The 27,890-nt window shown below is 40.1% G+C and overlaps 1 protein-coding gene across 1 annotated transcript in view; it reads right to left on the bottom strand.

The window, feature by feature from the left end:
• The window catches only part of epha8 (eph receptor A8), a 343,673-nt gene that overhangs the window by 242,013 nt on the left and 73,770 nt on the right, over positions 1 to 27,890 (bottom strand). The window contains exon 2 of the mRNA XM_050038788.1: positions 20,291 to 20,355. Coding sequence (XP_049894745.1) covers positions 20,291 to 20,355 — 65 coding nt within the window. The remainder of the gene's footprint in view (positions 1 to 20,290; positions 20,356 to 27,890) is intronic.

Genomic DNA, 27,890 nt, shown 5'->3' on the forward strand with positions numbered 1-27,890 from the left:
TGGGGAGATATATCATCAGGAGGAAAAGCGCCGCAGAGAGTGCATCACAAGGAGTGAAATTGCGTCTTCTTTTCCTCGCAGATGACGGTTTGGGTTCATTCCCTCCTGTTGCGCGGTAAGTGTGGTCCATTCGCAAACTTTATAACTAAAAAAACTTTTCACTACTCTCTATCGACGAACTACTAACACTCTCTGCTGTTTCCACCTCCTTCTTCCTTCCTTCCGCTGTCTTTGTTGGTTTATACACGCGAAACGCGTTCTCTGGCTGGCTGGATTGTCCGCTCGGGCTGCCTTACATACATGGCGGCGCAAGATGGCGACCTCTCTAAAGCAAGGCCCTTGCTATATGTGGCCCGCCACGAGAAACCCAGCAACAAGTCGGCCCGGCACAAGTTGGAAAAAAAAGAAAAAATCGATTTTTTTTTAAAAATGAGTGATTTTTGTTTTTTTTGCAGAATGTGTAAGTTGAAATCATGAAGAAGCCACTCCACGTTTCAAATAACAGTATTGGTGGCCTCAAAACCATAAACTTTGTATGTGAATTTGAGTTGTTTTAGAGGAAATGCTCTGATCCTAGTTGGGGGTGCTTTTGTTCTTTTTTCGGCCAATCAGCTGAACCACATGGCTACTTATGCAGCCAGCCGCTCCTGCATAAGGAACTGCTACGAGGATTTAAACACTTCGTCAGTATTTCTGGACCTTTTATAACGTCTCTGCTCTCCATCATTCTGCTGAGAACCACGGTAACGATACGTGTTTGTGCGTTTCGGTGAACGTTAACTCGTTTGTTGATGATTAGCAAGCTAGTGACATAGCCACACCAAACTACTTTAGCGTTTCGCTAACTTTTAGCAATATACTATGTTTTTCTCCATTCTACAACCGGATCAACCACAACGATACTGCCCGCCTGAGAGGGAGAGACCCTGTGAACACTTCGGCCACCCCAGAACCCATTTTTACACCTTCTGTGCTGTTTTCTGGACACCGGACTGACTGCAGCTGTGGACAGCAGACACCCATTCATCTCAACGGGCCCAGTGCTTGGGCCCGCGCCGGTAAGTCCCACTTTCTACGGGATCCAAACCACCCTGACCCAAGACCTACGTTTAAAATTCTAACTGTTTAATGTGTGTACTTTGACCAGACCGTGTATTTTCGAGTTTTAGGGAATTTACTGTGGATTAAACGTACGTACGCACACACAGAGGAACACAAAACACACGTTTGTATACAGAATAGTACACCCCCAATGATCAACTTTATTCAGGGGCTTTTTGTAACAAAAGCATTTCCATTTCAATAAAGTACATTCTGATTCTGATCAGTCCACTAAAGTGCTTAAGGAAAATAACACTACATCAACATTAACTACATTGTTCAAACTACTACAATAGTTTCTGCCCTGCAGCTAACAGATACCAGATGTCACTGAGAGCTAGACCAGTAGGGGGTAGGGCTTATCTACATGAGATGCAAATGAGCAGCATTGTGTTACCTGGCACTTGAGAATTCCAAATCGTTCAGGCTGGATTTCTCAGTAAAGTAGTTTGAGGAGTGCCTGCATTCAAATGGCCACAACTTCTTCAAATCTTTTCAGATTTCCATGTGTTAGACATCGTTGGAAAGCTTAGAAACTACACTTTCAGAATCTGTAAATAACTCAAAATGCCTCTCGGGAGACTTGTTCCTGGTTTTTCCATGGCTGGTCACATATATATATATATATATAAAAGCATAATTATAAGGCTACGAAAACCAAACAAATTTTATTTTATAGCGATNATATATATATATATATATATATATATATATATATATATATATCTATGATGTCATTCAGTAGGTTCTAGCAAGATTACTGCACTTGCTAAACAAATTTTATTTATTTTGTATAGTGTCGGATCAACCAGATCTGTGTGAGGGCCACGCAACCGGAAAAGATGGGACTGTGTGGAAGCGTACACAGCCGGGATTACGCACTGGGAGAGCGCAGTCTCAGAACATCTTGACTGAAGTAGCTGGCCCAAATGCACATGCACGCCATAATACTGATGACCATTTGAGCACGTTCATGTGTCTGATGGATCGTGTCATGCTGCAACACATCTGCGACTGTACAGTGGCAGAGGTGCATTGGTGTGGAGCGGTGCATGGTTGCTAACACGACTCTGCCGTGCGCGATCTAGAGAACAGAGGAGAATTGTAAACGTGTGACCATGTACAGAAATGAATTTCGTTAGTTTTAAATATGAAGAATTGTAAAATGTCACTAAACTAACACATTTCATTAGTTTCAAATAGCCTATGAAGAATTGTAAGATGTCACTTGGATGAGGCTGTCAGTCAGTCAGTGAGACATCAGGCTGAAATTGGCATTTCATCCTCACATGCACAATGGCGCCACCAGGGGGTGGCCAGGGGTGGCCACTGCCCCCCCGATAAACTTGCTGGCCACCCCACTCGACAGTGGGGACCAGGCATTAGTGCGACCTCCCATAGGTCCGACTACCCATAACTCCGACTACCCGCTAATCCGACCATGCAGGTCTACGGCGAGTTTTAGCGTGTTAGTCCCATAATGTCGACCGCCCATTAATCCGACCATTTTAATGCCATTATTCCGACCGTCAGATTTCATACCCAGTAGTCCAACCGCCCATTAGTTCGACCACAGCACTTCCAACAGGAAGCAGTCGGTGCATTTCTCCCTCACTGCACCGGCACGGACTGTGAGGACAGTTGCTTTTATCTCATCGATGGGAAATCACATCCATCTGCTATATGTGACGTACATGCCCTTATTAGGATAACACATCCTGGTATTCCCCACACATAAAGCCTATTGACAGCGTAATGCGTCTGGCTGCAGATGTATATTAAGCATTAATCCATTCTTGCAGCACGTCTACAGAAAGTATTTTGTTAGAGACAAACAATCCATCTGTCTGTCATCTCACCTGTACTAATGTTNTTTTATTTTATAGCGATTATACACTTATATAAACATATTAATGGGTAGAATATTCAGATTCAGATTTGACAATAAACCATGCCAAATATTACACACTGGCCCTTTAAGGCCAAAAGCTGAAGAAAACTACATTTAAATGTGTCCTAAATCACTCACGTTACCCATAACACAGTGATTAACTGTTATGTATTTCACAAGGGTTCTAATGTGTTAGAGTTAATGTTGTGGTAAAAGACATTTCGCACCACGAGTTAAGTTGTATACACAGTTAGTGAACTCCCGTCTGTGTGGATATTAGAATGGCAAACATATAGGTGTGCTGAAGTAAAATAAAGAGCACTCCCTGGTGCAGTGTTCATGCCTTTGCCTTATTCTAGCAACCACGAAACCTGAGCTTGCCACAACATATTTTTAGAGTTCAATGAAATAAAAAAATATTTGTAAAATGTTAGGTCAATGCTTTTGTTCATATGAAATTTCATTTGTGTCTGGTGTACTCAAAACTTTTATCGTACTGTATTGTTCTAAACTAAAAGTTTTGAGTGCAAGCTGTTTCCAACAAAAAAAAAAAAGAAAAAAAGTTTAGAGAGTGAATGTGTTGTAGAAACTCGTTTAAAGACACTAAACAGTATGCCTAAAAGCAAAGGCAATTCATTGGGTAAGAAGTACAATTAAAAACAAAAATAAACAGTTGTATGAGCTATGGGAAATGTCTGTGCCTAACCTTCATCCCTCTGTCTGAAAATGACTTCACATTCAGGAAAACTACACGCTGACAATTTTTATCCATCTTCCTCCAGCATGGACTTGACACTTATTCCTTTTGTATTCCCTGTGGGTATCCTCTCTATCTATTTCTCCCTCTCACCTTTGCCTCACTTCCTCACTCACAGTGACATGTCTGTCCCCTCCTAAACAACATTTTAATGTAAAAATAACAATATCAAGCCTGCAGGATAAGAGCAGAGCCAGATTTAGTGTATTTATATAACAATAGATTCTGCATGATATTGCAGAATCCAAACCTCTCACCCTCTCTTTAGATGAAAAACGGCGTGACCATACATGCACAAATCATTCTCAGCACCAGACGGTAACAGCTTTGTATGACATAATCGTCCGGTGACAGAAATCTTTTCCTTCCACTGCAGCTGCATTTTCTCGGCCTAAGACCATCAAAGAGCCACTGCTGCCCAGAGAAGAGGGCAGTTGAAAATGGCACATTCATAACACTGTAAACTGTCAGGATGGCAAAAAATGACCTTATATGTGTACTATATGTGTGAATGTGTGTTGGTGTGAGAGAGTTAGAAACTGTCAAAACATCCATTTATCAAAGAACCCATGAGATCTCAGCAATGTTTTTCTCTCTCATTCTCACACACATACACACACAAATTTACACACTGAGGCAGCGTGTATAGCTGCCACACTGTAAATAGAATGTAAGTTAAAGAACAGGGTTAGATGTTTCAAGTACTCACATGCCATGGGAATGTTAAAGGACTTTTTGGCTGCTGTAGTTATTCCTTCTTTCTAAACAGGCCACGAGGAGATCCTCTCCTTTTTCAGCCAAAGTTAAAGCTGCACTTATATGTAATATTTTCATTTGAACAATAAATCAGATGACTGTAATGAATCATGTGTGAGGTGTCACTTGTAGTTACAAAGTATCACCCAGCTGTTTTCCCCAGCTCATTCCTTGGGTTATTCTGACCACAACTTTAGAATTGTCTCTTATAAACCTCTTCTTTAGAACAGACAGCTGTTCTCAGCAAAAAACCCTTTAGTGAACCCACTGCACACAACCTGCTCAGCATCAGAATCAGCCCAGAAAGAAAATGTGGGCATTGTATGTTTCTGCAAACCATCAATACATTACATCTACATATCAATATTTTAAAGTTTAGCTTTAGTTTAGTTTATTTTGGACATTTTCTAACTTATAAAACTCAAATACACTGGTAGACAAACAATAAATAAACATTAAGTTAATGCCTTTTTAAGCATTAAAAACAAAAGAAAAACCAAAAAGACAAAACAGGACCAAAAACGTGTTGGCTGAAGCCTTAGGTTATTACACCTACACCTACCCTTTTAACAATAATTATTTTTGTCAGCTCCCTTTAAATTATACAGAGCAATAAAAGACACTAAGTCACAGGCCTATTGTCTACCCCAAAATTCCAAAGACATTTTAGGTGTTCATATTTCAGTTTTTTATTTGTTAAATCTTGTGATTAAATTATTTTTTAAATCTATTGTGCGAATCATACACTTTAATTTCTGTATCTAAACCATTCCACATATCATACTGAATCACATCTTTGTTTAATCTTGTTCTAGTCTTTGTTTTTGTGAACATACAGTTCCCTCTCAGTTTATACTGACATTCTCTTATTTAAACATCCTCTGGATCAGTCTGGTAACATGCTGTTGTATGCTTTGTACATCAGTGATGCCATTTTAAAATCTACACATTCCCTAAAGTTGAATTTGAATTTATTTGTCAGTTCGCAACGATCAGCTCTGTTTATGATTCTGATTGCTATTTTGAAGCAAGAAAATCAGATTTGTGATTATTTTATGTTTTTCCTCAACCTCGACACAGTAAGTCATGTATGACAGTATGAAAGAATGATACAATATATGTAATGAATTTAATTAGAAAGCTTTATTAATCCCAACAGGGAAACTAGTTTGCCACCAAGTCAAACCATACAGCCAACAAACAGCACAAACATAACACACAACAGACATACTTAAGCTAAGTATATATTTTGTTTAATATTGTGATGGACTTTGATATTTTCATTTTAATATGATTAACATGTGGATTCTGGCACAGTTCCCAAAAATGTGTTCTCATAAACTCTATCTGTTTCAGTATTATCTATCATAATTTGTACTTGATTATTGTTTTTGTTTTTTTTTAATGCCCAAATATTATATATTTAGTTTTATTTACATTCAGTGATACATGACAAAGTGACAAAATGTATGAGCTGACTTAGTCATCAGGAGGTGGAGGGGATAGTGGACAGTGTGACATCTAGGCAAGATGCCTGCCAAGCTGCAGACCACCATTTGTGGTTGATTTTTACCAAGCCATAGCTGTGTTTTCTGCAGGAATAGTGGGAATAATGCGTTTTTTTTCTTCTTCTTCTTGTTTAATGAGAATTTCTTGCATTTTCTGCCAGCATAATACCACTAAAAGTGATTGTTTTTTATCAAGCCATCATTGTGTTTACTGCCAGGATTGTGCCACCGAGCGCAGTTGTTTTTATAGACATATCACTGCGTTTGCTAGTTTGAAAGTGCATGGAAAAGTGGTTGTTCTCTCACCAAGCAATCATTGCATTTACTGCAGGTATAGTGCGATGAAATCTAGTTTTCTTATTTTTTCTTTTTTTGATCAGCAATCATTTCATTTCTTGCAGGGCAGTGAAAGGAGAAGTGGTTGTTTTTTCACTAAGCAATCGTTCCATTTTCTGATAATGCGAAGAAAAATTGTTGTTTTTACCAAGCAATTGTTGTGTTTTCTGCAAGAAAAGTGCCACAAAAAGCATTTGTTTATACCGAGCCATCGTTGCATTTGTTATCAGCATAATGCTATGAAAACTGATTGCTTTTTACTGAGCCATCTTTGTGTTCCCTGCCAGAATAGTGCCCCAGAAAGCAGTTTTACAGAGACATTGCTGCATTTCTTGCAGGCTAGTGAGAGGAAAAGTGGTTGTTTTATCACCAAGCATCGTTGCATTTCTGCAGGGATAGTGTGAAGATAGATGGTTGTTTTTTACTGAGCAATTGTTGCTTTTTCTGCAGGAATAATGCCACAAAAAGCTTTTTTAACCAAGCCATCCTTGCATTGTTTTTCAGCATAATGCCATTAAAAGTGGTTATATTTAATCAAGCCATCATTGTGCGTCTTGCAGGGATAGTGTGAAGAAAAAATGTTGTTTTTTACTGAGCAATTGTTGGGGTTTATGCAGGTACAGTGCCACGAAAAGCATTAGATTTTTACTGAGCCATCCTTGCATTTTTTTGTCGGCATAATGCCATGAAAGTGTTTGATTTGTTACCGGGCCATTGTTGTGTTTTCTACCAGGATAGTGTCACAAAAAGCAGTTGTTTTACGGAGACATAGCTGCATTTCCTGCAGGGATAGTGCAAGGAAAAGCAGTTGTTTTTTAGAGCCTTAATTAGGGGTGTTACACCCGCAAAGGTAATAAGAGCCCACAAACGTAATAAACCACAAATGTAATACAAATCTGCAGCTTTGAATGTAATAATCCCACAAATGTAATAAATTTCCCACAAACGTAGTAGCAGCTGTCTACTACAAACGTAACACAATTTTCCACAAATGTAATAACTACTACATTCCTTGTCAGTTCACAGAATTACTCTGTGGCAGCAAATATGTCATTTAATTGGATTTATTTTATTTTATTCTGCCTCTTGTTAATACGTATTTCTCTGCAGCATCTGGCCTACAGTACCTGTTCAGCACCTCGGACAGCGGCGCTGCAGGATGGGTTGGCTCTCATAGGGGGTCAGGTGCAATTGTGTGTTACGTTTATAGTAGGCAGCTGCTATTACGTTTGTGGTTTATTACGTTTGTGGGCTGTTATTATGTTTGTGGGTGTAACAAGGGGGCCAAGCCCGCGGGACCTGGGGAACGCATATGTAAGCAGATGTGTTTCCCAGGACCAGCGGTGCTGGGAACCCTATTGTTTTTGTAAAGATTTTTATTATTATTATACATCATGTTATTATTATTATTTTCCATAAGTAAAAGTGGTGCTGCAGGCTACACCATGCAAGGGAGGGTGTTGCAATTTGGAGGGTTGGTCCAGACTCCTACAGGGACCTCAGAAGCAAAAAATTACACATGCGCACCTGCAGGGGGCGCTACAATCAAGGCCAATGTGTTTTGGCATGTAACTCCCACACCATATGTCGCACATTCAAAAGCTTTATATCCATGGATTCCCTGAATGCAAAAACTGCAAAACGTACTTTTTCAAACTCCTGCTAGAGATTTTGTCCGAACTGCATGAAACTTGGCACCTAGACTCAAATGTTGGACCTGATCTAAAGTTATCAAAAGAATTTTGCCCGGTCAAACAATGTCCAAATTATTAACGAACAGATTTTTGTAACTAGCTATACAAAAAGAAAAAAGGTGCTCACACACTGTCCTTTAACTTGCAAAGTACTTTATTAACAGCAACGTTTCAGTCCTCAGACCTTTGTCGGGAACTGCCCATTGGTCCGACCATATTAAACCCATTGTTCCGAAGTCCATTAAGAAATCATCATGATGCCCTGTGGTTAAGGTCTGGTTAGGTTTAGGCACAAAAACCACTTGGTTAGGGTCAGGAAAAGATCATGGCATGGGTTAAAATGAAAAAGAAAGTGACAAACACATAAGCTGTGAGCCTGCTTCGCCTCAAGCCTTTCCCAGCTGACCCAGAGCTGGTCACGGTGCATCATCAAGGTAGAAATATGCCTGCCGGGAGCCGTTCAGCACCGCGGACCGTCAGACTAATGGGATGTTGGACCAATGGGCTGTCGGACCAATGACATGGACCCCCTTTGTCAGCTTGACAAAGGTCTGAGGTCTGAAACGTTGCTGTTAATAAAGAACTTTGCAAGTTAAAGGACAGTGTGCGAGCACCTTTTTTCTTTTTTGTCTGGACTCTATGCTCCTATCCATCTGTCCACAAAAGTTTTTCAAGGTGTGCATCAGCCTTTACAGACTTTTGTAACTAGCTATTAAAATGAGAACTGTTCCGTATCTTTGTCAAATTAAAAGCTATCAAAACCAAAGCTAAGATCCTTGGTTAGTGTGTGACTGTGAGGGTGTGAACCAAATTTGGCCACTAGGGGGCACTATGAACATGGGAGGTTTATATCTCCTAAACGGCTACACCGATTTTTTATGAAATTTGGTGGGTATGATGTAGGGCCATTCCTGAGGCCATATATTGAAGGTGGTCATGATTGGTCAAAGTGGGCATTGCTTATTACTAGTGCTGTCAAGAGATTAAAAAAATGGAGAGATTAATTAATTATGATCTGTAATTAATTGATCTAATTAATCTCTTTTTTAATCTCATCTCAAAACTGCTGAGAAAAGCCCTCAACTTGAGGTATTTTCATTTAAATTCATTACATTATTGTGGCAGATGATCAAAAGATTTATATATTGCAAAAAGTGGTTTTATAAAGTCATAATTATTGTTTTCAACAATAACACACTTGAACACAGATGCAGTACACCTAGCCATTACATTCTATTGTTTTTGAGATTAGTCCCAATAAAGAGTGCTGCAACCTTTAGTCTCGACCACCAGGGGAGTGCTTGACTGTCATGACATGTCAGCTTCATTAAAAGCATAGCTGCAGATTAACGCAACAATAGATGTTAAAACACACAGAAACAATACATCTGTGATCAGTTCCCTAATTTTATTTTAACAATTTTCTAAATTATTTTCCTCTTTTCCAATTTCTCGTTTTATTTCATGGAAGTGATCAATGTAAGTCCTTTAAACTTAATTAAACTTAATAAAAAATAAAAGCTAACAAAATAAAAGACACCTGGTACATTCGTTACAGCTGTATCAGTTTATAGAACACTTTTGAACAGTTAGAACAAGAGGCTGCACTGCAACCTGCAAATCACTCCTTCTCATGGCTGCCTGCGCTTTCCCTGTCCTTGCGGCTGCAATTTGCGCTGTCTTCTCTTCTTCAAACTACAACACCCATAATTCATGTAGGAACTGCTGCAGCCAATGTGCAGCCGGTGGCAGCTGCATGACAACTCAACCACCATGATCAGTTTTTAACGTTTTATCGGGCAATAACTACTCCAGACTCTGCTCTAGTGTAATTTTCGGGACAATCAGGGCAGGATTCAGGATTCAGGACAACTGCTTGGAGTTGTCCTGAATCCTGAATCCTGAATCCTGCCCTGATTGTCCCGAAAATTACACGGAGGTTGCCGGGGACGTCAGATACTTGCGTGCTAGGGCAGACAGCTTTTCATACAATGCTGAAGCTGGGCTCTGCTCTGTAGCGCTGCAGCTCTCCCACAACTCAAGCACAAAGAAGCCCAGTCGTACGATTAAAAATGAGATTAATGCGATCAAAAAACATAACACGTTAAATATGGCTGTAATTAATTATTCGCAATTAACGCGATAATTTGACACCCCTACTTATTACAAGATAAACAACAAACATTCATTTCAGCTGAACTATTGTACTTAGGGCTGTGAAATTTGTAGAGTACATGTAGAACAGGACACAGACCTCACATACCAAAAACTGCAGTTACTTCACTAGGTGGCGCTAAAACAGACGCAAACATGTTTTTTCCTGTAACTTCCACATTTTAAATCACATATTCATAAACTTTATATCCACGTATTCCCTAAATAGAGCTGGATTTTCTGACAAAGGCTGCACCCACTTCTGTCACATATTTTCTTCGCTAAGTCACTACACATCCAAAACCTACTTTTTCAAACTTCTACAGATTTTGTCCAAACTGCATGAAACTTGGCACATAGACTCTCGAGATGGACCTGAGCTAAAGTAATGAAAATAATTTTGCCCGATCAAAAAATGTGTGAATTATTAACGACAAAAATTCTTTTGCTAGCTAAAATACACATATTGTTACATATTTTTGTCAGACCAAATTATATCAATATGAAACTTAAGACATTTGTTCCAGAGTTTGTTCAGAGGCTCGGTGCCAAATTTGGTGCAAATTGGCCACTAGTGGACACTATAAACCCAGAAATATCACGTTTCATAAAAGTTGATGGGATTTGTAAAAAATTTGATGAGCATGATGTGGGGACAGTCCTGATGCCAGCCGCAAAGTTTGGTAATGATTGGTCAAAGTGGCCACGACTTATTGCAACAAATACATTCAGCCTTTGGCACTTCCAGTGCACTTCCCATTATGGTGAATACTGCAGCTCAGACGTTGGCCTGTGTCCTGGCGCTGCCCCAAGCCCATCGTCCTTTGGGGCAAACTTTCGTGGGCTCCATGGGGCGTGTAGGCCTAGTTGCGCGGGGAGGCTTGGCCCCTGTTCATAACTGCTTGCAGTTCTAGTTTGTTTTGTTTTTTACTAAGCCATTGTTGTGTTTTCAGCAAGAAAACACAGCAAACATTGTGTTTTCTTTGGGAATGGTGCAAAGAAAAGACATTGAGAGACATTGCTAAGTTTTTTCTTTGGCGATTGGGTTGCCACATTGCAGGCTGGTGAATGTAGTAGAGCATTAAGCACATTAGGAACCAGATTTTTTTTTTCTTAGGAATTTTAAAATGCAAAATAGAGTTTTTCTCTTTTTTTAACCAAGTAATGGTTGTGTTTTCTGCATGGATAGTGTGTGTAAAACTGATTGCTTTTTACCAAGCCAATAATTTGTTTTCTGCAGGAATGTTGCAAAGAAAAGTGGTTGTTTTTTTCTACTGAGACATCACTGCCTTTTCTTTTTTTTCTTTTTCTTTTTTTCTTTTTGCCAATTGGGTTGCCAAACTGCAGACTAGTGAATGTAGTGGAGCATTAGCATATAAAGAACCAGATTTTTTTCTTAAGTATCTGAAAAACCCAAAAAGAGTTAAAATGAAGGCTAATGTTTCCTGCCGTATCTGTTGGATGTGTTAACGGGCACCTGATTGATAAGACAATTACCCTAACAACTTTATGAGCGTTAGGAGGTGACAACATGGCAATGTGGCGTGACTTCAAATCAAATCAAAATCAATTAATACTACTTTAAAATGAGACTTAAGCAATCTGAGTTAGCCAAATGAAGTAGATATAATTTCCTAGAAGTCATGTGTATGTTAATTGCCAGTGTTGGGCCCCAGCAACAAACCTGCATGTGACTACCTGGATGTATCTGACCATAACTCAGCAGGAAACTACTGGAATCATAAGAAAGTAATTGTACTCAAATACCTACCTATACACATAAAAAGATAACAAATTATCTTCAGAGTAAGTTTAAAATGCACTTTTACACAGAATGAGGACTGTGAATTAAAGGCTCTCTAAGTCTTCCTAAGCTTGAAAAGTTTTTGTCACATACAGCAAACATCTCCTCATGATCCACTAGCTGCATGTCCTCTGAATATGCTGTGAAAAAGTCCAGTCTCTGCAGGCAGCCCAGGCTCCACAAATGGCAACAAAAACACTTCACTTCTGTTTACATTCAACAATATCATCAAACACAACAGAGCTAGGTCACCTTTCAGCCTCATTGTAGCCTGTAGCTCTAACTGCCTCTCTGGGCACCGCGTTCACGTGTGTGTGTGCTTGCTTTCACTGGTCTCGCGCTGGCTGGTTGGTGCAGCCTGGACCAAAATATTTTTGTTGCCATTTGCAGAGCCTGGGCTGCCTACAGAGACCGGACTTTTTCACAGCATATTCAGAGGACATGTAGCTAGCGGATCGTGAGGAGATGTTTGCTGTATGTGACAAAAACTTTTCAAGCTTAGGAAGAATTAGAGAACCTTTAAGCTCCATAGTCCTTTACAGTGAAGTCACCGTCATGTCAAACATACTGTATCTTCATAGATGGTTGTAAAAAGCCATGCATCAAGTACTTTTAGGTTCTTCATGACCTTTTAGTTGAAGTCTACAGAAAATGTTGTCTTGAGAAGTACAAACAGTACAGAAGTACAAACAGGGGGGTTCAAACCATCACACGTTGGTACTTTTCATGGCAAAAAAAAAAAAAAAGCAGTAGCAGAGCCACAGGGATAAAGTGCTGCTGCTGGTCTGATAGCTTTGTTGAAGACTCATTTTGAATGCATGATTATCAAGCTCAAAACATACCCAGTAGACAGTGGCACTTATTGCTCCAAGTAAATCAAACCTCCCACATGGAAGACAACAGTTCCTTCAGCATAGTGACTTACTCATGCTGTACAAGCCAAGCTCTTTCTAACACTGTGTACCCAGATAAATGACTGTCAGATTACACACTATCGTAGGGTGACCATATTTGATTTCCAAAAAAGAGGACACTCGCCCCGGCCACGAGATAGCCTACTTAAATGATACTCGCAGTTTACTCAAAGATGCCTTATAATTTTAATATATTTAAAGTTTATATGTAGGTATGGATACAAAATTCAGTTATATTACAAAATAATATCTCTCAAAGACAGAAATTTAGATAGGCTTCTCAGAGGTTACTCAACTTGCTTTTATTATGCCTAAAATAATAATCTTTTCACAAGTTTCAATTGTACAAAAATAAATATAAATGTAAAATAAATGTAAAATCTCTGGAATGAAATAGTGATAGAAATAATGTCTCTTCTGTATTAGAAAAATCAACTTGTAAAATAATAGCTATCTTTTCAAGTCTTACTGGACAAATAAATAAATAATATGAAATAATGTTCTAAATAATACCTCTTCCGTATTAGAAAATCCAACTTTGAGGTCCGCAGCACCTTTATTAGACACAGAATCATATGTGCCAGCTTTGCACACGGTGCACTCAGCCTCCCATATATCCCGACCGGGTCGGGATGGTAAGTTGGGAATTTTTTCTGCAGTTCATCTGTGAAGCTGCACTTGCGCTTCGGCATCTTGGAAGCTTAGAATAATGCTGTGCCACGTTGTGAGTGTTGGAGATCCGCCGATAAGGTAGCCTCTCTGGGATTACGCATACACACACACAAGGAAAACCGGACATTATCATCAATTTATAAACACCCCCCAGACGCCCCGTACAGGACGTGAATAGTGGACATGTCCGGGCAAAAGAGGACGTTTGGTTAGCCTACACTATCGCTGTCAGTGGTCACAATGTAAGCAATCTTAATTCTGTGTAAATTGTTGTGAGGTGTGCAGTAATCTGTAGACATGGCAGATGTACCGAATGCTGGAAATGCTGCTGATCTCAGGCAGCTTGCAGACACTAGTCAGAGGTATTTGGCCAGTTGTTAGTATTTTCTCTCAACATTTCACATAATCTTACATAAAACTCTTCTTTAATATCTTACATAAAAGTGTTTGTGCCTTGCAACTTCTTTTGTTGATATATCATTCAACTCCGGAACACCACTCAGAGAATGTCTACAGAGTTTCTGTCATTATAATAACACTTTGTGGGACTTTTAAAGTCATGATTTAAGAATTTAATATGACTTATGATTAAAGTCAATTCCTTTTAAGAGGTGGCAAAGGACATAGTACACTGCACACTAGAGACTAATTACTGAGATCATCTGTGCCAACGTGGTTTCATTTGAGCGAATGAAACCAACAGATTTTTCACCAAACAAGTTCTAAATTATTGAGCTGTTGTTGTTGTTTTTTTTAAAGATATTTTTTGGGCCATTTTGCCTTTAATGGACAGGATAGATAAGTGTGAAGGGGGAGAGAGAGAGAGGGGGGGGATGACATGCAGCAAAGGGCCACAGGCTGGATTCGAACCCTGGCCGCTGCGGCAACAGCCTTGTACATGGGGTGCCTGCTCTACCACTAAGCCACCAATGCCCCGAGCTGTTGTTTTTTATTTAAATTATTTTCTGTACTGATTAAGATGATGCTGTTATAGTAGTTGGGGAAATGTTCACCACACATACACACCAACCTATCACTATTTATTTTATGTTTATTGTTTAGCAATTCACCACCTCCACCGCTATCCTCCTTTGGTGTACCTCCACAACCACCTCCTCCAGAGTCATTCCCCTTTGCTGCACCTCCACAACCACCTCCTCCAGAGCCATCCTCCTTTTCTGCACCTCCTGCACTTCCTACTCAGCCATTCTATGACTGTCCATCTCCTGAGCACACACTCACTGAACTGTCCTACTTGCCAAACCCTTGTCCATCATCCTTCCAGCCACCACTTCCACCGCCATCCTTTGAATTTCTTGGTTCATCTCGATCCACTAATTGTGAGGAAACCACCTCAGAAGCCTTCAGGTCCACTCTTAGAATGGGGCAGTCCGAGAGGGGGCCAATTCCCTGCACAAGTGTTGACTAACCCATTACCTCACACAGTTTTGAATCACATAGACATTAACATGGTTCCCAATCTTTTTTGGCTCATGACCCCTCTCTGACGTCACAAAACTCTGGCGACATTTTTTTGCTAAAATTAATTTCTTTGCAGTCATGTAATAATTTTTTAGCAGAGCTTTCAGTTCAGTTTTTCCTGCATATTAATTTTGGTTAATGGTCTGTTTTAAGTCACCATATTTAATGGGCTGGTTGAGCTTGTGTTTTTATCATTATAATAATTATCTTTATTGATTAATTAGGCTACTAGGAATTTCAGGAGACCCCAATTGAATTCTATGCGACCCCACTTGGGGTCTTGACCTCAAGGTTGGGAACCCCTGCATTAACATGACTAATCACTTCAGCTCACACAATACTGAATCACAAGAATCACAGCACCAAAAACGGTACTGATGACTGCCTGATGACATCTCTTTTCTTTTGGGTTCATTGGCTGAGGTTGACTGTTTCGAGAACTGGCTCAAGGACCTTGCAAATGCCATAAAGAAGAAGCAAATGGTATTTATCATGCTGCATGTTAAGGCCCGAACATACTCGGGCGGAACGTACGCAGAATGGACTCCGCGGAGGTCCGCGCGGACTCAAAGCGGACGTCTGCAAGCCCTGTGCGCACAAAGCTCAGATTTTACGACCGCGCGGACTCCGCTTCGCGCACCAGTGACTGCAATGCGGAAGTCCGCTCGACTATGAAAGCCCGAATGACTGCGGACATGCCTTGTGGAGTCCGTTCTGCATACGTTCCGCCCGAGTATGTTCGGGCCTTTAGTCTCCATCTTTTACTCTCTGACTTCTTTCTCATCCCTCTGAATTGTCTTTGCAGTTCTTTTCCTCTTGCTAATTCAGTCCCTCATTTTCACAGGTGGTCGTGCTGGCCTCTATTGGGGGACATGACACGAAACATCTCACATGGAATATCCTGGCACACATATTTTCAGACAGTGTTGCCAAGAAGATAAATTGGAAAGGTGTAAACAACAAAAAGAAGTTCAGTGACATGGCAACCAAGGCACTATTTGCATGTAAGTATCAATTACACACAGCTCCTCATAATTTCATCAACAATTCCTATTACCATGATTAGGAGTAAAAACACAGTTTATAGCCCGGTGCTTTTAGTGGCATACTAAATATGAGGTTTCAGAAATAAATTAATTCAGCTGTCATCTGCATTTTCCTTAATGCCTCTGCATGATTTCAAATGGGCTGTTTTTCTTGCCTATTTTTTGTATGTTATAAAAGCTGTCATGGTAGCACTGGTGGAATGTAATGAAGTAAATTTACTCAAGTAACTGTACATAAGTACACATTTGAGGGACTTGTACTTTACTTAACTATTTCCATTTTATCCAACTTTTCCTCTTCTACTCCACTACATTTGTCTGACAGCTTTACTTTTCAATATTACATTGCCATTTCCAAGTGAGGTTCTCAGGATGGTCTGTATTTAGTAAAGCTGCAGTCAGTTCAAATGATATGTATAATATTTTGTAATTCAACCTTTATGTTGCAGAATGTATGGGGAAATAACACCACAATAGAATTTGATAATTCTCAAAATTCTTGCCTTTTTAACTAAACATTCAATACTTCAATACATACATTATAAACATACTTTTTGATACTTTTGTAAAGTAAATTTATCAGATAATTTTACCCAAGTAATACTTTTACTCTTGTGGTTTTGATGGTGGAATGCATTGTCAGAAGTCAAAATATTGGGTCTATGCTCCTGAGACCGTAACATTTACTTTTTGCTGTTTGTTTTGTGTGTGTTTTTTTGTTTTGTTTGTACTGTAGGGGCTATGTGCAGAGTCATGTGGCAGAGAAGGCAACTGACATCTCAGTATGTGGAGGTGGCCGGAGAGAACGGTCATTACTGGTAGTACAAGGATGTACAAGCATCTAATGTTGGTATCAAAGAGGGGCTATGCTGTTTGTAATGTAAGGTCCGAATTTTTTTTATTTTGTAACAGTAAACTGCAGATAATAAGAAAGGTCCGAATCTGAGGGACTGTGTTGTGTTTTTAATGTAATGTTAAGTGTTGCTCTGTTACATTCTGTTTACATTCCCGTGAATTACCTACATTTTGCTGTATGGGTTTGGTTTGTTTACGTCTGCACGTTAACAGCAGGCATCTGCTTAGCGCGTGTGCCATATTGACTGTCATTCTGCGAGGTGACATCTTAACGAGGTTATACACATTTTGTAAAAAAAAAATAATAATAACTTTACATTAAATACACTCAAGTTCTGGACAGATTTAGATTTATTTACACCCTGTTGCTTACTTAGTATTTGTTTCTGTTGCAAAAGATATGATTAACTTGCTAAGCCCAAATTTCAGAGTTGTTTGAATTATCCCATTACAAGGAGTCTTTGGTCAAATGTAACACAAGGAAGCTGTTATTGTAGTGCTTTTTTTTATGGTGATTATTTGATGCAAAATTGTAAAACTATTTCCAGTGTCTGGTGTTTTGGCATCAAGTCATTCTTGACACACAATGTTAATGTTAAGAAATGTAAAAATTAAAAAAAAGTCTGAAAAATAAATTATTTTGAAGACACTAAATTGTGTGTGGATTTCATATTTATCCCAGATGTATCCAAACCACATATCATACCACGGATCTGTGCCAGATCCCAAACAACATATCATAGCTTTATTAACTGTACTGGGCCGTGACCGGCCAAAATCTGTTCCGGATCCAAATCTGTGCCGGTATTGGGCTGTTGTGAATAAAGACACCAGTGCGAACACGTTTAGTAGATGTGCACCAAATTGTGTCCAATGTCTGGCCCTGGTCCGGCACAGTTACATTTTGCTGTATGGGTAACCATGTAATTTTGCTGACATCCCAGCGTTGGTTGTGGTGTCTTCAAACGTCAACAACAGATGCAGGAGGATACCAACCACATAATATGTAAATGTGAATGGCCACTGACAAAGCGGTGATTAGTGACGACTTGGGATGAGAACATGTTGAACTTTCTGGAGATGCCGCCAGTGACAATGTTATATGAGGAGCTGGAAAGTCCCTGTAGGGTGGGCAGGAGGTGAATGGGTCCAACAAACCCCGGACTTTCACCTGGGGGCCCGCTGTTTGCTTCCTGTGTGAATGTTGAGCCAAACCATAATGTTTTTTTTCTAAACCTAACCACGTGCTTTTGTTGCACAAGGAAATAAATGTAAAACAAAATGTTTACCCAATGTTCTAAGTTATTTTGAAAAAGACTGCATGCATCTAACAAACAAACTGTACATTCCGTGAAAACAGAAGTGTATTTTGAAAAGACACAATGCACGTAATAAGTGTAAATTAACACTGAGTCCCAGAACGCCAACAACAGATGCAGGAGGGTACCCAGCATGTCCTATTTAGACCTGAATGTCCACACACAAAACTGTGATATTTGACAACTTGGGATGAGAAGAAATTGGCATTTCACCTTTTGGAGGTGCTCTGAGAATAACAAGCTTTCTTTTTGTCTTATATGTGCAGGTTTAGGGACCGTAAAGCTGCACAATCATTTTGTGAAGTCGCCCATTGGAGTGCAGTAGCAGTAATATGGCGAAATGATAATTATTATTAAGTGCTCAAAATAGGATAAACTATTGAGCATAGTTTGTGAGGTAGTGGTTCCCACCTACCTTGGTTTCACCAAAAATAACAACAATAACAATTTTTAATTTTTAATTTTTAAACATCTTAAAGTTGAATAAATAAGCACTGCACATTAATATTAATATTAATAACCCTTAGAATTGTGCAGTTATACCACAGCTCTGTGGAAACAGTAATGCAGCAGGCTAACTGGCTTGTGAGTTTACAAAAAGCAAGTTTCACAGCAAGTGATGGAAATATTTGTACATTTAAAAAAAATGCTGATACACCTAATTTCTCCACACTGTCTGCATGCCTACAATCAAAAACATTACACTCAGACACTTAAAGCTACTTGGCTCACAGCTTTATAAACATGTTTTGGCTGCGTGTGGATGCAGAGGTTTAAAAAGTTTGGCAACCACTGATGAACAGTGAATGAATGCACGGAGGAGTGATTTGGGACACAGCCTCTGTAACAACTAAAAACAACAGCATAAATACTGTCTCATGAGAACAAAGCATCACACAGTGTACTTCACCTTCCTTAGATCTTTGCCATTCAGCACATTCCTTATGTAACTTGCCCATAATGCCACAAAGCTGAGCTTCAGCTCAAAATCCATTCAATCAAAAATTGCATGCGCAGGAGCTCAGACTGAAAATATGTCTCACATCAAGTAAGGAGTAAATATTTCTGGCATATTGAACCAATTAAACTTGACACCATGGACTAAGTTTATGTAATCTTGATGTTATGACATAGGCCTGTCAGGATGGAGAAGATCCACTTTGCACACTGATTTTACACAGAAGGATTCATTTTGCTCAAAACTCTAATCCAATTCTTTCAGCTCTTTTCTCAGGACTTGAAAGACAATCCATCTGTTCCTCCTGGCCGCCGTTCAATCACACCACCTTCTGTTGTGTGGGCAGGAGGTGAGTTAAATGTTTCTACCACTTCACTGACAGCTGGGGGAGTCCGGGACATGGTGGCATCTCGCTGCTATAAAGATCACGGCTGGAGTCCTAATTCATCACCCCAGGCATCATCATGTGGCATTACAATATGCTAATGTAGTGATGCTGTGCCCTCACTGTCGCCTCGTTCTCTCACTTTCATCTTTCTCCCTCTTCCCCCCACCCCCATCTCCTCTTCTTCCCCCTGGGGCTAGCCCCCCCCCCCCTTCTGTGATTCTCACCTTGCTGCCAATATGTGGAGGGGACTGAAAATGATGTTGAGGCTGATGTTGGAATTAGGTGAGCGTAGTGTGTCGTTGTCTGGCTGCAAAAGGTGAACACGTAATTAGGCTGTGGTTGTCTGCGTTACAGCCGGATCCCTATAATAAGCTAGTTGGAAAATCATTGCTTCACATGCCTTCAGATGAGATAAAAATAGGACCACCTTTGAAACAGTTGTCGTTTTGTGGTGGAAATTTGTGCAGTTGGCTGTTCACAGAGATACGGTTCAATAAGGATTACCCGCCCAAAAAACATGCAGATGCTTACTAGATGCTGATTCAAGGTAGATTCAACCCCTGTAGTCTTCATCATTTGGCATCAGGACTTCAGTTTGCTTAAAAGAGTTGTGAAAATGTTCAGTGATCAATTCATCATGGATTTTTGTTCTTACCCCATGTGATGGATACGTTAGCCAGCCCCAGTCTCCTGTGATTGTCGTTGTGTCCAGTAGGTTCACTGCAGAGAAAGAGCAGAACAACAGAAGTGGTAAGTTATGAACTTTAAATGATTGTTCTGCCTCCTCCATCCATCCTGTCCTTCATCACCATCCTCTGTGTGCACTGGCATCCGACACACATACACCTGTCTGACAGGTGTGACTAATGACGCGGGACAGTTGTCACAGCAACTCTGAGCCGGGTGTCATGTGATGTCACCTTGACCTGGTTCACCCTTGAAGCCATTGGAGCTGGGACCTCAGTGGTCCAGGCTCAGAATAGAAGAGAAAACAAAACATTTAATATTGTTAGATGTGCAGCACGAAACGGTGCAGAATCTGAGTGCTGACTGGCTGAAAGTCACTGGAAAAAATCAGACTGCAACTAAGCCACTGCTTTGTTGAACTCCTTTTTTTTCTTTTTAAAAGTTATTAAGAAGGCTCAACATATGGAAAAATGAAAACATTTAAGGTTGGGTACAAAAGAGCAGGAAACAGCAAGAGAAACAAAATAAAAATAATAACAACAGTCCCTATGGAGTGAGCTAATGGGGCAGGAGTAGCTCAGTCCATAGGGACTTGGGTTGGGAACCAGAGGGTTGCCTATTCAAGTCCCCGTCCGGACCAAATATGGAGCATGGACTGGTAGTTGGAGAGGTGTCAGTTCACCTCCTGGGCATGGCAGCACACCGGTAAGGTAAGACAACACATTTACATGTCGTTTTCTATATGTTCTCTGACATTTATCCTAACGATATGAGGCGGTCTTTGTGGAGAAAAAGCTTGTTTAGTGGACTAACTTTGCACTTGAAGGGATGCCCGTTCACTTACGTTTTAACAGGTCTGACGCTACTATGCGCCCCGGCTGTATCTAGGCTAACGGCTAACATGTTAACTATTATTTCTATGTCACTAGTCACTTGAAACAAATTTAGGACGATAGGAGACAGGTTGAAATAAACCGAAATTTCCCTTTAAGCAAGATTTATGGTTAGGCGTAGAGCCTACGCACGTTGACTACGCACGTCGCATATGTTGTTGTGAGCATTTTTACTTGCGCGGTGGTTTTACATTGTATAGATTAGCCTAGCGGCCGGTGAGCTTTCACTCTTCCCCTATAAAGCCAGGGAAAACAGCAACATAAAGGTAATGGCACACAATTTGGCTCCATTATAACAAGATTCACCGACAAAACAACTGTTTTCAAATTGCTAATGTTATTAGCGCACATTTACATTGTATTAATTAGCCTTGCGACGAGCAGAGATTTCCTCTTCTCATATGAAACCTGGATAAATCCCCAAGTATAAATCCCTGAAGGATAAATTACTCACAAGACTTAAAATGCTATTTTAGTGGAGGCTTTACTGTCTTCACAATTTATTGTTTATCTGTGAAAGACAAGTAAATACAAGCTTCGTTTCCACTGAGGTAAATGGTGTCAGTATAGGCCTACAGAAACAGACAGGAGGTCTGCGTCACCACAATGCGTAGTTATAATTCTGGGGAGGTGCACGTCAGGCTACGTCGATGTGGATCCTATGCTGTAGTTATGGCATCGATTCAATGCAGAAGTGTAAATGAACTTTTACATGTCATGACCGTCATGCCTCGTTTGATTCTGCGATGCCAGCATGATGCTGCTGTTGTTCGGTTATGTGTAAAAATTAAAAGGAGTTAGAAAAAACGGACTTTGTTGCAACTCTTTAGTAGAATCTCTGTGTAAAATAGGCTATTTTGTAAAGCAATTTAGTTTTGAAAACAGAAGGTAAAACATCCATTTTCATAAATATCTGTATACGTGTAGACAGGGCCTGTACCTTGAACTTCACCTCCATGGTCTGTGTCACTGACTGTTCACCCAGCTTTATCTGCATCTCCCTCCCTACTTCAGCCACTTTCTCAATGTTGACTGCATCATCTGCAGTGCTCGTGAATCCTGCTGAGAAGGACACACGCAACTGCTTGTCTCGATCGTGGTTGAGGGGGTTGTTCTCCTCAAACCATCTGTTGGCAAGTTCAACAAGGTCTTTGTGGAGTGGCCCATGTTTCCTGACACCTTCCTCCATGTGCTAGTTGACATCTCAAAAGTGGTTGAGGTTCTGCACCCAGCACCTGTGGCCCAAATCAAAATTTCTCATCCTCCCTCTGCTCAACTCACCCTCTGACTTGGCCACCTTCATCAAGGTTTGCTTGATATATATTATATTGTTCATCTATGCATATCAACAATGTTGTGACATGAAATATTTCCTATTATAAAAGAAATGTAGATAATAGAGTGGTTACTTCATATGTGTGGAGTGTATTGTGTCAGTCTATGACCCACACAATGGTTTGAGCATATCTGGCACCTGCCACTCCAAATTCACTCACTCACTGCCAATGCCAACCAACTACAACAGTTACCAGTAAACAAACAAACAAGTGCTTACCCTGACAAATAAATGAATAGATAAACCCATAAAGCCACATTTTTTTAATTTACATGCACCCAGACATATTCATTTCACCAAAAAAGGGAGTTGCGATGAGTGGGGAAAAGTGGGCATGGCCTTTCTTTCGGCCAATGAGTGGTTTTGGTGCAAAACAAATGCTTGCGACTAATTCAGAATCTAGAAAAAACCCTAGTTTGACCCCTCACAAGCTACTTAAGGCAGAGGTAAACATTTTTTTTTAATTTTCACCAATAAGGTTCCAAGTACCCCAACTTTTTGCTGCTGTCATGGATTTTCCTATGGGAGTTGAATTTAAATCTTTTTATATGTTATTAGACACAATTATCAACACATTGGTGAGGAATATATTTGGTAAGGAATTTATTCCCAGATTGGCCAAATATCTGATAATGTTCCCTGACTATAAGTGTACCACGAATTCTACCACTGGCATTGTCCATATCTCCTGCTCCAGCAGGAGCACACAGGTGTGTGTGTGTGTGTGTGTGTGTGTCCTTCAAGCTAAAATGATCTCTGCCCCAGGGCTGCTTGTCAAGCAGCCAAGTGATGTTCCCAACATTAGAATGAGTTTAACAAAACACTTAATACTTCTTAGCTCTCGATCTCCCATCCTTCATCTCTCTGTCTGACACTTGCTCTCTTCCTGTCTCTCCTGCATGTTAAAGCTGCAGTATGCAATGTGTTTTTTTTGCCTTGAAGCAGGAAGTGAACTGCAAGGCCTGGCTTCCTCCCCCTCAGCTGGCCAAGTTCATGTCCATATACTTTTTATTCATACTGATGAGTATGCTACTCACTCTGTGGATTCTTGGAACATGTTGCAAACTGAAAGTTCAACAAACATTTGACATTAGATGTTCTGAATATGCATGGTTTTACATGATGTTTTGTAGTCCACTGGCAAAAAAGAAATTATGACATGTATCCTCTTTTTCTTTTTTGTAGTTAGAGAGAGATAACAGCACACACAGAAAATGAAACTTTACAAAACAAGAACCACCCACACAGTTTGACTGACTAGTGACTTCTGGCATCTGCAGGAAACATCACAGTGATGAATAGGCCCACTTAAAGTGTCTGCTCTGCTTTAGTACACTTACACAGGTGCTTTCACTTCTGCCTGATTAGACCTCCTCTCTGGATCACGTGAGCACACTGGGATTGACATCTGACTTTCCTGTTAACTTTTATTGCACCCATAGGATGTGGGGAGGTGATTCTTTTACAGCTGCATTCAGAGCATTCAGTGCTAAGAGACAAACTGGCATTTCTCCAGCTGCCAGTCCACCCTCCATATTTGGTCCGGATGGGGATTGAGCTGGCTCCCAACCCAAGTCCCTATGGACTGAGCTATTACCGCCCCTATAACTGCCTGGAAAACATGAGGTTGGCGCTGGACACTACTCTTGTGCCTGCTCTTTGCCAACTTTCGAGGGCGCGGATGCAGGTTGTGTCTGAGGTTGCTAAGCAACCACTGTATCTTAGCCTACTTAGCAGAAATCCTGAGTGCAGAGCGGATCTTATTCCAGGCGCTGTTTTGTAAGTGTGTATTAGGCCAAAAATATAGTCCATGGGACTATAAATAGATTGATAATTACGGAAGAAGAGAAAGATGTCTGTTGACTGTGATTGGTTGTTCCTCGTTAAATGACATGCAGTGCGTGCTGCTGCATTCCAAAAGTTGAACTGTGCTTATTCTCAGGGTGCAGCCCTGAAAAACAAGTGCTTGGAAACATGTGCATGCAGCAAAGGCATCGCTCTGGCATTTGAGTGTGCCTGCCACACGTCTATATGAGGTGCCGCCAGGGACATTATTCAGAATTACCTCTAACACACACATGTGAAATACTCTTACATACACTCCTGAAACGCTTTCACATAGTGAAATGCTTTTACATACACTACTGAAATGCTCTCACACAAACAACTGAAACGCTCTGATACATACAAGTTAAATGCTCTCATATACACAACTGAAACACTCTCACACATACTAGTGAAATGCTCTCACACATAGTACTGAAATGCTTTTACATACACTACTGAAACGCTCATGCAAACAACTGAAACGCTCTCACACACACTACTGAAATGCTCTCACGCAAACAACTGAAACGCTTTCACACACACTACTGAAACGCTGTTACATACACTACTGAAACACTCTCACGCCAACAACTGAAACGCTCTCATACAAACAACTGAAACACACACAAATAACTAAAACGCTCTCACACACACTACTAAAATGCTCTTACATACACTACTGAAATGCTCTCACACACACTACTGAAACACTCTCACGCAAACAACTGAAATGCGTTTTACATACACAATTGAAACACTCTCATACATACAAGTGAAATACTCTTAAGCACTATTTGGACAGAATTAGTTTTACATGGGCACGTGGGGTTATGTCACTTTACCACAGGACGTCGGTAATATTAATGGCCAATTCGCACGGGATAAGAAATATCAGTAAAACTACCACAAGTGAGAGGGGTAAATCCATGCATACACCACCGTCCCCTCCTGTCATCATGTGCGTATGATGCTGCTTCCTGTGCGTACCACACTCCCTCCAGGCAAAACACAATGAATCGTGTTCGTCGTAGGCCCACTGTACCTGAGGTTTCACATGGACTTGTCTGACTGTGAAGTGCAAAACTGGTAATTATTACTTTACCCCACGTACCTATGTAAAACTAATCCCATCTGAATAGGGCTTTCGATAAACAACAGAGTATCAGCTTCTTCAGAAAGGTCTAAAACATAATGTTGCACACTTGAGCACAAAGTAAGACTCTCAGGCGTGCATGAGTTTAAGATCCTTTACTTCTGTAAACACAGAAACACAAGCACATCAACACGACCACACCGCGACATGCAGGCTGGCTGGGGGGTCCACTTATTAATTAGTGCTAGCTTGCACCTCACTTAAAGGACCCTTAGGCTGCCTCAAAGTGCCTGTGAAGAGCTTTACTCATTTTATACACATTCTGACCCACTGCAAATATTAGCTGATCTTGTGCCCAACTATCAGACCACTGCAAATATTAGCTGATCTTGTGCCCAACTATCAGATTACAAATAAATAAAAATAATGACAGTCCAATAATGAGAAAATAGTACACACATAATACAAACTAAGAATGGGGGGGTGTCCGCTTATATTGCCCACATTACTATGAGTCCCACAATAATCATCATACTAGGCAGATCAATATGGGCTATCTTGAACTTCCTAAGCCAAAAACAAATCTACTGAAAAACTACAGAGTCTCCAGCCAGGGGAACTCATTACCTCCAAAAAATAACACAAACATAAACTATTGAGATAGACCACACAGCAGGAGTAATGTACTTCCTATTATGTTTTTTTTTTTTTGTTCATTTGTTTGAACTGTTGTGTTTATGTTCTCATGATGGTTTTGCTAATTTTGCACATGCAGTGTTTAAATTACAGATTGATTGATATTTTGATTGCTTGGTTTTGATTTTGCTACTTGGGCTAGGCTGACAGGAGTCAGTCAGTAGTTAAATGCCTGTCCATGTGTTCTGAGTGTTTGTATAATTTTATATGTTCTTTTATGTGGACCCCAGGAAGACTAGCAACCACTGTTGCGGAAGCTAATGGGGATCCAAAATACAATAAACAATAAACACACACACAAAGCTCAGTCAGGACTGCAAGGATATGACAACTGTAAATGCAATAAAACCTTAAAATGCTAATAAGTCATTTATCAAAACCACTTGTTCAACAGGCACAAGCGAAGCTTGAAAAGTTACATTTCAGCTGTTTTGTCCAAAGACTGCCAGCATGTTTTACATGACCACAGCACACTGGTTAATTTAAAAGTTAATAATTGTTAACAAGCTAAAATGAAAGTTGCACTCCATGTAGCATAGCTGTTTATCTGAGTTTGCTATGAATCTTAAAATTTTGCAGATTGTTGTAAACTTCACTGCTGGCTGAGAAACAGCCTCTCCTCCCCCTTCCTGTACCTCCCTGAAAGGCAGTGACAGTCAGACAGAGGAGGACACATTAATGTCAGAAATATTATTTATTTTACTGACATTCGACTTTAAAATAAATACGTAAAATACAGCAGTTTTTTTCATGTCCCCTTCAGGAATTACTTTCTGATATTGTACTGTTTATTGTCCCCTCAACAATGACATGGGATTTTCGCCCCTGCTTTGTACTGTATGTTGGAATGCAGGTCAAGCCATATTCAGCACTCTGTTATGTAATTTCAATTTATACACATGAAAAAACATATTTTTGTTCTGAAAACATTGTGGTGTCTGGTGTTTATTGTCCATATTTATACTGTACATTGAGTGGGTGGTGATGAGGTAGCACTAGTGGGGTAAAGTGGTGGTGGTGGTGGTGGGGTGAGTCTGTGTGTGGGGGGAGGTGAAGGGGAGCACCAAATCCGGATCTCCCCTAGGGCCCCAAAATGGCTAGGGCCAGCCCTGTAACAGGTTAAATGAAAAATATCTGATTTATGCCTGTGAAAAAGTGATAATAATAATAATAATAATAATGATAATAATGTAATGTATCTTTATTTAAGCAGGGACAATGCACACAAAAAATTAAAAACAAGGAAAAATGTATTATACCAGGTTTTAGCAAAATTGCGATTTTCCATCTCTAGTCCATGGGCAGGTAGATAGACTAACACAATGAGTAATAAAATCCCACAGTAAAAGAGTACAGAAATATCAAGATAATAGATTTAAAAAATATCGGCCTACAAGCACAATCATCCCTGCATCACAAAAAACTTAAACAAAGCCCCCTGAAATTTGCTTGCCCTTTGCCTAATCCCAAGTTAAATCTGAAGTGCCTCCACATCTGAAAATAAACATGGTTTGTAGAAACACTGGAGAGGGTTTCACAGTTTGATGTGTGAGAGCATTTCAGTATATTATGAGAGCATTTCAGTATGATAATAATAATACCAACATTCCTCAAGGCAGCGGGCGGGGAGGGGGAGTTGCGGCCATTTTTAACTCTAGTCTGTTAATCAGCCCTAAACCTAAACTAGACTATAATTCATTTGAAAGCCTCGTTCTTAGTCTTT

Source organism: Epinephelus moara, chromosome 24 (genome assembly GCF_006386435.1).
Source record: "Epinephelus moara isolate mb chromosome 24, YSFRI_EMoa_1.0, whole genome shotgun sequence".
In the NCBI taxonomy this organism is placed as follows: Eukaryota; Metazoa; Chordata; class Actinopteri; order Perciformes; family Serranidae; genus Epinephelus; species Epinephelus moara.